Source organism: Oncorhynchus masou, chromosome 22 (assembly GCF_036934945.1).
Source record: "Oncorhynchus masou masou isolate Uvic2021 chromosome 22, UVic_Omas_1.1, whole genome shotgun sequence".
NCBI classification, from domain to species: domain Eukaryota; kingdom Metazoa; phylum Chordata; class Actinopteri; order Salmoniformes; family Salmonidae; genus Oncorhynchus; species Oncorhynchus masou.
The window spans coordinates 28,444,865-28,456,605 of NC_088233.1; the positions used below are offsets into that span (position 1 = coordinate 28,444,865).

The 11,741-nt window shown below is 43.4% G+C and overlaps 1 protein-coding gene across 1 annotated transcript in view; it reads left to right on the plus strand.

Annotated features, from left to right (window-relative positions):
- Positions 1-3,850, plus strand: part of LOC135508807 (zona pellucida sperm-binding protein 4-like) — a 70,282-nt gene extending 66,432 nt beyond the window's left edge. Inside the window, exons 11-12 of the mRNA XM_064929020.1 lie at positions 3,109-3,243; positions 3,662-3,850. Coding sequence (XP_064785092.1) covers positions 3,109-3,243; positions 3,662-3,850 — 324 coding nt within the window. The remainder of the gene's footprint in view (positions 1-3,108; positions 3,244-3,661) is intronic.
- The last annotated feature ends 7,891 nt before the right edge of the window (positions 3,851-11,741 follow it).

Sequence of the window (11,741 nt, forward strand, 5' to 3'; positions counted from 1 at the left end):
TGCAATGTTACGTAGATGGAAAAAAAACTGTCCTTGAAACAGTCTTGATATGTTTGTCAAAAGAGAGATCAGGGTCCAGAGTAACGCCGAGCTCCTTCACAGTTTTATTTGAGACGACTGTACAACCATCAAGATTAATTGTCAGATTCAAAAGAAGATCTCTTTGTTTCTTGGGACCTAGAACAAGCACCTCTGTTTTGTCCGAGTTTAAAAGTAGAAAGTTTGCAGCCATCCACTTCCTTGTGTCTGAAACACAGGCTTCTAACAAGGGCAATTTTGGGGCTTCACCATGTATACCTGTTCACTCCTCTCCTTGAAGGCTTTACAGACACTCTCCACTTCTTGGCTACAACCCTTCCAATTTAGTGTACCCTGCGTGTTCAAGCCATGTGGAATGCCGGGTCTCTGGCAGTGTTTGGAAATGCCGATCCTCGGTCAAGAACGGTAAGTTCATCTCAGCCCATGCTGCCCTTGACTTTTTAGCCCTGATGGATACATTGATCACCTCAGAGAACTTCTCCTCAAGCTTCTCTCTTCATCTGACTACGTTTTCTCTCATAGTCCAAGAGCACCTGGTCGTTGCGGTTGTGACACAGGGCTACTCATTTCTCCTAACTGGAGATTCTCTCTTTTCTACCTCTCTCACCTGTCCATCTGCTCATTTGAATTCCATTCTGTCAGATGTCCACTCAAGCTTAACATTGTCGTCATCTATTGCCCACCATGCGCACTTGGAGAGTTCCTCAATGAGCTTGACACCTTAATAAGCTTATTTCCTGACGATGGCTCACCGCTCTTCAAACTTCAACCTCTTGACATCTGCCTTCAGTTAATTACTTTCCAACTCTCTCTTTCCCCTCCTTGGCTCTTTTAACCTCACCTTTTCTCAATCCCCTCCCACTCACAAGGAAGGCAATACATTGACCTCATCTTTACTAGAGGCTGTTTGTCTACTATTCTAATAGCATCCCCCTCCAGGTCTCTGATCACTACTTTGTTTCCTTTTCTGTCTCCCTTTCCTCCAACCCTATCCACTCATGCCCTACCCAGATAATCATGTGCCATCGCAATCTTAATCTTCTCGCTCCCACTACTCTCTCCTCTTCTATCCTATCATCTTTCCCTTCTGCTAAATTCTTCTCCCTCCGGTCTCCTGATTCTGCTTATTTGACCCTACTCTCCTCCCTTTCCTCATCCTATGACTCACATGGTCCCCTTTTGTCCCGGTCGGGCCTCCCCTCCTGCTCCGTGGCTGAGGGACTCATTGCAAATTTACACAACAGGGCTGCGGGCAGCCGAGAATTTTTTTGAAAATATAAACTTCCAGGGGACCTATCATCCTTTCACTACCTCCTCTCTGCCTTTTCTCTGCATCTGCTGCTTAAGCCCCTTTCTATCACTCTAAATGTCAAGCTTCTGCCTCTCACCCTAGGAAATTATTTTCCTCCACCTCCCTCCTTAATCCTCCACCCACTCCCACTCTGCCGACAACTTTGTCAACCACTTTGAAAAGAAGGTTGATGACATTTTCTCCTCATTCAGTCAGCCTATTGAGTCCACTGGTCCCACTCATAACGGAACTACCTTACTCCTTGACCTCTTTCTCACCTCTCTCTCCAGACAGAATCCTGTGACTAGTGATGTCTGGGCACAATCTGCCCACTCAACCCCATCCCCTCCTACCGTCTCCCATTCCTCACTTCCCTCAACTCATCCCTGACCACTGGCTGTGTCCCCTCTGATTTCAAAATGGCCTGAGTTGCTCCTGTTATGTCAGTACAGTAGGATAGTCACTCAACAGGTTATTGTTACAGTTGTTGACCCTGGTGTTATGTTACACCCCACATTCTGTATTGTTCAGTTGACATTATGGTTGCTTCTATCCTTTAAACTTAACATTTAGCGACTAGGATGGCTGAATTTTCCCTACCACCACCCTCTCCTTTTCTCGCTCTGCCTGGTGAGCCCCTGGTTCCATGGATTGGATGGATTAAATATTTTAAAATGTACATTGCTGCCCTGGGCTTACAATACATGAGTGAAGCTAGGTTAAATGCATTGCTGCTACACTGCCCAGGCGCATAGGGACAGCACATGTTCGGGACACTCTGTTATGCTGAAAAATATGGCAATAATGTGACTATCTTAGAGACACTCTTTTCTATATCCCCCAAAGTGCCCTCCTCCCTCGGTTTCTGTTCTGACGGAGCCACCAGCTGCCTTGTGAGTCTACAAACCAGTATGTGGCAAATCTACGGAGCTTAGCTAGTGCATGCAAATTTGGGGCAATGCATGATGAAATGGTGCCTGACCAACTTAGAGCATACAAACAACGAGAGTGCGTGAAAGACCGTTACTTAAACCTGTTTATTTGTCATTGGCAAAGGCACTCCAGCTGGCTTTTCAAGTGGAGTCAGCAATAGAATGCCCTCTCTCCAGTCACTTGCTTTCACTGACACGGACAGCTCAGCTCAGACACTAATACACACATGCGCTTCATCCCAACGAGAGAGAAAGTTATTCAAAAGCTATGAGAGCGTGTTACTCGCTTCAAAACTACGTCATCCCTGTGGAAACTGCAGCTCCTCTGCCCACAATTCCAGAGATCAAAACTGTCCCACACGCGGCCAATCATGCTGGAATTGTGGTAAATTCAACCACTTTGCTAAAGTCTGCAGGTCTGCACCAGCTGACACTAAACAACGGTATGTTCCAACCACCATCATTCACAATGTCAGCTCTGGACAAGATGCATTTAAAACATGCACTCTGATGATTGATGAGGTCATCCTGCCCCTCATCCTCAAACTTATTCTCCCATCAACCACTGGGCACCTGCTCAACTTCTCTATGTGGTTAGGGCAACTCCAACATTGACATTGTGGGGGGTCCCTCCAGCTTCCTGTTAAATACAGTAATAAAGCTTTGCCTGCTGTTCAGTTCCACATGTTTTGCCATGGTGCCAACCTCCTGGGCCTCAACCTATTAAGCAGCCTAGGCTTCTCCCTCTTGGACACCAGTGGATCAGAGATCCTCACTGTCACCACCCCATGGCAACACCCTAAACTGTTCGATGGCTTGGACTGCCTCACCTCCTTTGCACACTAGACCCCCGTCATACAACCTGTACGCCACATCCCACTGACCCTTCGCGCAGACTTTGATGCTGAGCTCTGGCACCAGATAGAGGAAGACATCATCGAGCATATCGATATATCCCCCTGGATCTCAAACCTGGATGTGGTAAAAAACAAATATCATCAGGGGCCTGCGTACCCGTGTAGACAAACAAGGCCATCATCCCAGACAAATACCCCCTGCAAAAGAGCCCACTGACCTGTTCTACGGCTTCACTGTGTTCACCAAGCTAGACTACATCAGTGAAACCTACAGGTGCCGCTACACCCCAGCAGCCGCAACCAACTTAGGGGTTTTCCGCTACAGGTGTCATGTTCTTTTGGCAGCAGCTGGGGGCAGAGCTTAATCAAATGCATGGGAGGGAATCCCAGGAATTGTTCATTGGCCCACCACCATGGTCCATGATGAGCACCTACACAGCGTGTTGACTGCACTGCCAAAACACTGTGTCACTCTCAATGGAGAAAAGTGTTTATTCTCTGTCCCGGCTTGACTTTGTGGGATTTCTCTGTATGTCTGGCAGATAACTTTGCTTGGATGTCGGCCCACCATCTCGACCAAGACGGAGCTTCTCATCTTCCCAGGGAAGGCCTGCCCGCTCAAAAACCTCTCCATCACAGTTGACATCAACAGTGTCACCCTCTCTGTGTGCAATGAACCTTGGCATGACCCTGGACAACACCGTCGTTCTCTGTCAACATCAAAGCAGTGACTCGCTCCTGCAGGTTCATGCTCTACAACATCTGTAGAGTATGACCCTACCTCACACAGGAAATGGAGCATGTCCTAATCCAGGCACTTGTCATCTCCTGTCTGGCCTACTGTTGTCTGGGCTCCCCGCTTGTGCCATCAAACCCCTGCAATTTATCCAGAATGATGCAGCACGCCTGACTTTTAGACTTCTCAAGTTCTCCCATGTCACCCTGCTCCTCCACACACTTCACTGGCTTCCAGTCAAAGCTTGCGGCGACTACAAGACCATGGTGCTTGTCTACGGAGCAGCAAGAGGAATTGCCCCTCCTTACCTTTAGATAATGCTCAAACCCTACACCCCAACCCGTGTACCCCATTAAGCCACCTCTGGTCTATTCCTTTCGCACCCCTACAGGCATTTGCCTGTGTTTAGCTCCATTCCTTTTATCCTACAAAACTCTATAGTCCATGACAAGCCTACTCACACCATTATGCAGCCCCAACCATTCTTGAAAATATGGAGAGTGGTACTCCGTGATGTGCTGGATTTGCCCCAAAAGTTTTGTACTCAGGACAAAGTAAACTCAGTAAAAAAAAGTAAAGTCCTCTCACTATCAACTGCGTTTATTTTCAGCAAACTTAACGTGTGTAAATATTTATATGAACATAACAAGATTCAACAGAAAAACTGAACAAGTTCCACAGACATGTGACTAACAGAAATGGAATAATGTGTCACAGAACAAAGGGGGGGTTCAATCAAAAGTAACAGTCAGTATCTGGTGTGGCCACCAGCTGCATGAAGTACTGCTGTGCATCTCCACCTCATGGACTGCACCATATTTTCCAAGGCACCTGCATGTTCCCGGACATTTCTGTGGGGAATGGCCATAGCGCTCACCCTCCGATCCAACAGGTCCCAGACGTGATCAATGAGATTGAGATCCGGGCTCTTCGCTGGCCATGAAAGAACACTGACATTCCTGTCTTGCAGGAAATCATGCACAGAACAAGCAGTATGCTGGTGGCATTGTCATGCTGGAGGGTCTTGTCAAGATGAGCCTGCAGGAAAGGTACCACATGAGGGAGGAGGATGTCTTCCCTGTAAAGCACAGCGTTGAGATTTCCGGCAATGACAACAAGCTCAGTCCGATGATGCTCTGACACCGCCCCAGACCATGACGGACCCTCCACCTCCAAATCGATCCCCCTCCAGAGTACAGACGTCGGTGTAACGCTCATTCCTTTGACGATAAATGTGAATCCGACCATCCCCCTTGGTGAGACAAAACCGACTCTCGTCAGTGAAGAGTACTTTTTGCCAGTCCTGTCTGGTCCAGTAACGGTGGGTTTGTGCCCATAGGCGACATTGTTGCAAGTGATGTCTGGTGAGGACCTGCAAGCCCTCCGTCTAGCCTCTCTCAGCCTATTGCGGACAGTCGGAGCACTGATGGAGGGATTGTGTGTTCCTGGTGTAACTTGTGCAGTTGTTGTTGCCATCCTGTCCCTGTTCCGCAGGTGTGATGTTTGGATGTACCGATCCTGTGCAGGTGTTGGTACACGTGGCCTGCCACTGCGAGGATGATCAGCTGTCCGTCCTGTCTCCCTGTTGCGCTGTCTTAGACGTCTCACATTACAGACATTAGAGCTAGGCGATATGGCAAATCAATTATCACGATATATGTCTTTTTTCAGTCGATAACGATATTTATCACGATATTTATAAAAAAATATTTTAAAAGGTGCATATCTGCTTCAGACTCAAGAATGCCTCATGCCTGAACAAACCACTAGGCAGGTAGCCTAGTGGTTACAGCGTTGGGCCAGTAACCGAAAGGTTGCTAGATTGTCAGCTCGGGGATTACATGTAAAAATCTGTCGTTCTACCTCTGAACAAGGAAGTTAACCCACTGTTCCCCGATAGGCCATCATTGTAAATAAGAAGTTATTCTTAACTGACTTGCCTAGTGAAAGAAAGGTTAATTGTTTTATTTTTTGAGCTACACATAAAATTATACTTTAAGGAAAATTGCTCCCTGGCTGCGAACATGGAACACATACCTGGGGTCAATTAAATTGATGAGCCTCTTGAAACCTTCCTTTTCGACTGTGCTAATTGGTAGCATGTCCTTAGCAATGCAATGCATAATAGCATTTGTGATGTCTGTCTTTGATGTTTGCTTGTAGGGCATAAAAACTGTCAGTGTTGACTGCTTCGGGCAAACATCCCTAGGTTGCCTGATGCTTGGGGGCGTTTATCAATACCGTGGCGCAAACACACACTTCCTGCATGTTCCAAAGAGGGATTTTGCTTCAGATGTTGAAAGAGATTTGTCGTATTACCAGACTTCGTAGCCACCTTTCTATGGCACAATTTGCACAGAACATTGTTCAGCTCTTTGTCGGACTTCAAAAGCCAAACCACTGAAACAGTTTAAGCCTTTTTATAAAAAAAATATTTGTTGGAAGCTGCTCCTTCTCCATGGCTATCACTGCCACTGTTTTCGCCTATATCACAAATTTTTCGTGGTTAAATAGTGGCTACTCCATCACTCGAGGTGCTAAGTGGTTTTTAGTGGGCGTATACCTCTCCACGTGCATATTATCACTTCTCTGCACGTTCTTGCTGCGTCAGAGTTGAAATGGACTGCTGTACCTAATTATTCTATATCGACACTATCAAAAATGAATCTCAACATTTTTATATGGTTAGAGGGAATAATTACCTTGATAATTATTGATATTGATTTATTGCCCAGCCCTAAAGGACATTGCAATTTCTTGCCCTGGCCACATCTGCAGTCCTCATGCCTCCTTGCAACATGCCTAAGGCACGTTCACGCAGAGATGAGCAGGGACCCTGGTCATCTTTCTTTTGGTGGTTTTCGGTGTCAGTAAAGGCCTCTTTAGTGTCCTAAGTTTATCACTGTGACCTTAATTGCCTGCCGTCTGTTAGCTGTTAGTGTCTTAACGACCGTTCCACAGGTGTATGTTCATTAATCGTTTATGGTTCATTAAAAAAGCATGGGAAACAGTGCTTTAACCCTTTTACAATGAAGATATTTGGATTTTTACGAATCATCTTTGAAAGACAGGGTCCTGAAAAAGGGACATTTCTTTTTTGCTGGGTTTATATTTCTTTGCCACATTACATTAGTGCCTTATTGCAAACAGGATGTATGTTTTGATATGTGTTTTATTCTGTGCAGGCTTCCTTTCATTTAGAATAGTATTGTGGAGTAACTACAATGTTGATCGGTCAGTTTCTTCAAGTGCAGTTGCAAAAACCATCAAGCGCTATGATGAACTTCGCTCTCATGAGGATTGCCACAGGAAACGAAGACCCAGAGTTACCTCTGCTGCAGAGGAAAAGTTTTGTATTTATTATGGAGCCAAGGCAGCAACTACTCTTCCTGGGGTCCAGCAAAATTAAGGCAGTTATACAATTTTAAAAACATTACAATAAATTAATTACAGAAATCACAACACACTTAGTGTGTGCTCTCAGGCCCATACTCCACTACCACATATCGACAACACAAAATCCATGTGTATGTGTGTGTATAGTGTGTATGCATGTTCTGTGCCTGTTTGTGTTACTTCACAGTCCTCGCTGTTCCATAAGATGTATTTTACCTGCTTTTTAAATCTGATTCTACTGCTTGCATCAGTAACCTGATATGGAGTAGAGTTCCATGTAGTCATGACTATGTAGTATTGTGCATCTCCCATAGTCTGTTCTGGACTTGGACTGTGAAGAGACACAATGTCTTGTGGGGTATGCATTGGTATACCTTCAGCTTGTCAACAACTCAGTTCATTAGAGTTACCAGCCTCAGAAATTAAAGCCCAGATAAATGTTTCAGAGTTCAAGTAACAGACACATCAACTGTTCAGAGGAGACTATGCAAAATGTCTTAGCTTTAATTTCCAATCTGTAAAAACAGCAGTACCAGTCAAACGTTGGGACACCTACTCATTCAAGGGTTTTTCATATTATCTACATTGTAGAATAGTGACATAAAAACTATGAAATAACACATATGGAATCATGTAATAACCGTTAAAAAAAGTGTTAAACAAATCAAAATATATTTGAAATTCTTCAAAGTAGCCACCCTTTACCTTGACAGCTGTACACACTCTTGGCATTCATATGTATGAGTTCCCACATACAGTGTGGCAAAAAAGTATTTAGTCAGCCACCAACTGTGCAAGTTCTCCCACTTAAAAAGATGAGAGAGGCCTGTAATTGTCATCACAGGTACACTTCAACTATAACAGACAAAATGACAAAAAAAATCTGAAAATCACATTTTAGGATTTTTAATGAATTTATTTGCAAATTATGGTGGACAATAAGTATTTGGTCACCTACAAACAAGCAAGATTTCTGGCTCTCACAGACCTGTCATTTCTTCTTTAAGATGCTCCTCTGTCCTCCACTCATTACCTGTATTAATGGCACCTGTTTGAACTTCTTATCAGTATAAAATACACCTGTCCACAACCTCAAACAGTCACACTCCAAACTCCACTATGGCCAAGACCAAAGAGCTGTCAAAGGACACCAGAAACAAAATTGTAGACCTGCACCAGGCTGGGAAGACTGAATCTGCAATAGGTAAGCAGCTTGGTTTGAAGAAATCAACTGTGGGAGCAATTATTAGGAAATGGAAGAGATACAAGACCACCAATAATCTCCCTCGATCTGGGGCTCCACACAAGATCTCAACCCGTGGGGTCAAAATGATCACAAGAATGGTGAGCAAAAATCCCAGAACTACTCGGGGGGACCTCGTGAATGCCTGCAGAGAGCTGGGACCAAAGTAACAAAGCCTACCATCAGTAACACACTATGCCGCCAGGGACTCAAATCCTGCAGTGCCAGATGTGTCCCCCTGCTTAAGCCAGTACATGTCCAGGCCCGTCTGAAGTTTGCTTGAGAGCATTTGGATGATCCAGAAGAAGATTGGGAGAATGTCATATGGTCAGATGAAACAAAAATAAAACCTTTTGGTAAAAACTCAACTTGTCGTGTTTGGAGGACAAAGAATGCTGAGTTGCATCCAAAGGACACCATACCTACTGTGAAGCATGGGGGTGGAAACATCATGCTTTGGGGCTGTTTTTCTGCAAAGGGACCAGGACGACTGATCCGTGTAAAGGAAAGAATGAATGGAGCCATGTATCGTGAGATTTCGAGTGAAAACCTCCTTCCATCAGCAAGGGCATTGAAGATGAAATGTGGCTGGGTCTTTCAGCATGACAATGATCCCAAACACACCACCTGGGCAACGAAGGAGTGGCTTCGTAAGAAGCATTTCAATGTCCTGGAGTGGCCTAGCCAGTCTCCAGATCTCAACCCCATAGAAAATCTTTGGAGGGAGTTGAAAGTCCGTGTTGCCCCGCAACAGCCCCAAAACATCACTGCTCTAGAGGAGATCTGCATGGAGGAATGCGCCAAAATACCAGCAACAGTGTGTGTAAACCTTGTGAAGACTTACAGAAAATGTTTGACCTCTGTCATTGCCAACAAAGGGTATATAACAAAGTATTGAGATAAACTTTTGTTATTGACCAAATACTTATTTTCCACCATAATTTGCAAATAAATTAATTAAAATTCCTACAATGTGATTTTCTGGATTTTTTTCTCTCATTTTGTCACAATTGGTGGCTGACTAAATACTTTTTTGCCCCACTGTATGCTGAGAACTTGTTAGCTGCTTTTCCTTCACTCTGCGGCCCAACTAATCCCAACCCATCTCAATTGGGTTGAGGTCAGGTGATTGTGGAGGCCAGGTCATCTGATGCAGCACTCCATCACACTCCTTGGTCAAATAGCCCTTACACAGCCTGGAGGTGTGTTTTGGGTCATTGTCATGTTGAGAAAAAATGGATAGTTCCACTAAGTGCAAACCAGATGGGATGGCTTATCGCTGCAGAATGCTGTGTTAGCCATGTTGGTTAAGTCTGCCTTGAATTCTAAATAAATCACCAGAAACCATAACACCTCCTCCATGGTTCACGCTGGAAATCACACATTTGGAGATCATCTTTTCACATCCTCTGAGACTCACAAAGACACGGTGATTGGATCCAAAAATCTAGAATTTGGACTCATCAGACCAAAGGACAGATTTCCACCAGTCTAATGTCCATTGCTTGTGTTTCTTGGCCCAATCAAGTCTCTTCTTATTGGTGTCCTTTAGTAGTGGTTTCTTTGCAGCAATTCGACCATGATGGCCTGATTCGCACAGTCTCCTCTGAACATCTGACATTGAGATGTGTCTGTTACTTGAAGTCTGAAGCAATTTTTTGGGCTGCATTCTGAGGTGCAGTTAACTCTTCTGCAGAAGAGGTAACTCTAGGTCTTCCTTTCCTGTGGCAGTCCTCAGGAGAGCCAGTTTCATCATAGCGCTTGATGTTTTTTGCGACTGCACTTGAAGAAACTTTCAAAGTTCCCGTATAGACTGACCTTCATGTCTTTAGATAATGATGGCCCGTTGTTTCTCTTTGCTTATTTGAGCTGTTCTTGCCATAATATGGACTTTATATTTGACCAAATAGGGCTATCTTCTGTACACCACCCCTACCTTGTAACACAACTGATCGGCTGAAATGCATTAAGAAGGAAATAAAGTAACTTTTAACAAGGCACACCTGTTAAATGAAATGCCTTCTTGATGCTGGTTGAGAGAAGGCCAAGAGTCTGCAAAGCTGTCAAGGCAAAGGGTGGCTACTTTGAAGAATATAAAATATATTTTTGTTTACCACTTTTTTGGTTACTACATGATTCCATATGTGTTATTTCATATTTTTGATATCTTCACTATTATTCTAAAATGTAGAAAATAGTAAAACATGTAAATAAATAAAAACCTTGAATGAGTAGGTGTGTCCAAACTTGACTGGCACTGTATGTTATGTAAGAAAAAGTCAGTTATAAATGATTCTGTCTTGGTTAAAAACAATTTGTCATAGGCATTTGATTATATTTTCAACATACTTGCCCTCTCGTAAATTCTGTAAGAGTAATGTGAACACCAATTATTTATAGTGCCAAAAATAAAGGGTTAAATACATAAAACAAATCTGATCCTTCATATATCGCTCAGATATAGGACATACACTTCAGAAAAACTTTATTTCGATTTATCTGTTCCATGTAGTGAATATGTTATTCAATGTGTTTGTATGGGCTAATAGCAGTATGTCCAAATACAATGTTCATCAAATACTTATTAAATATTATTGGGGGGATACTTCAAGCTGTCTTAGAATTAAAACAGCAAAAGTATCCTTGGTATGACCTTAAAACAATTCCATATAGCTTAGTAGGTATGATTACCAACAATGAGACAGCCTACAGGGAGGAGGTGAGGGCCCTCGGAGTGTGGTGTCAGGTAAATAGCCTCTCACTCAATGTCAGCAAAACAAAAAAGAGATGATCGTGGACTTCAGGAAACAGCATTGGCCACTTTAATAAATGGAACACTAGTCACTTTAATAATTCCACTTTAAGAATGTTTACATATCTTGCATTACTCATTTCATGTATATACTGTATCCTATCTATTCTTTACTTTATCTATTGCAGCTGTCATTGCTCATCCATATATTTTCTACTTATATATTCTCATTCCTTTACTAGATTGTGTATTAGGTTTTGTTGTGGAATTTGTTAGATATTACTGCTGGATATAGAAGCATAAGCATTTCGCTACACTCGCAATAACATCTGCTAACCATGTATGTGACCAATAAAATGTTGTTTGATAACTCCACCGCTTCTATTCATAATATAATACCATTTTTTTAAATAATCCAGAAAATGTTTTAATTAATCAGTATATTTGATGTTAAGTGGCATGATGGATGCATTTACTCATGCTTTTTCCATAACC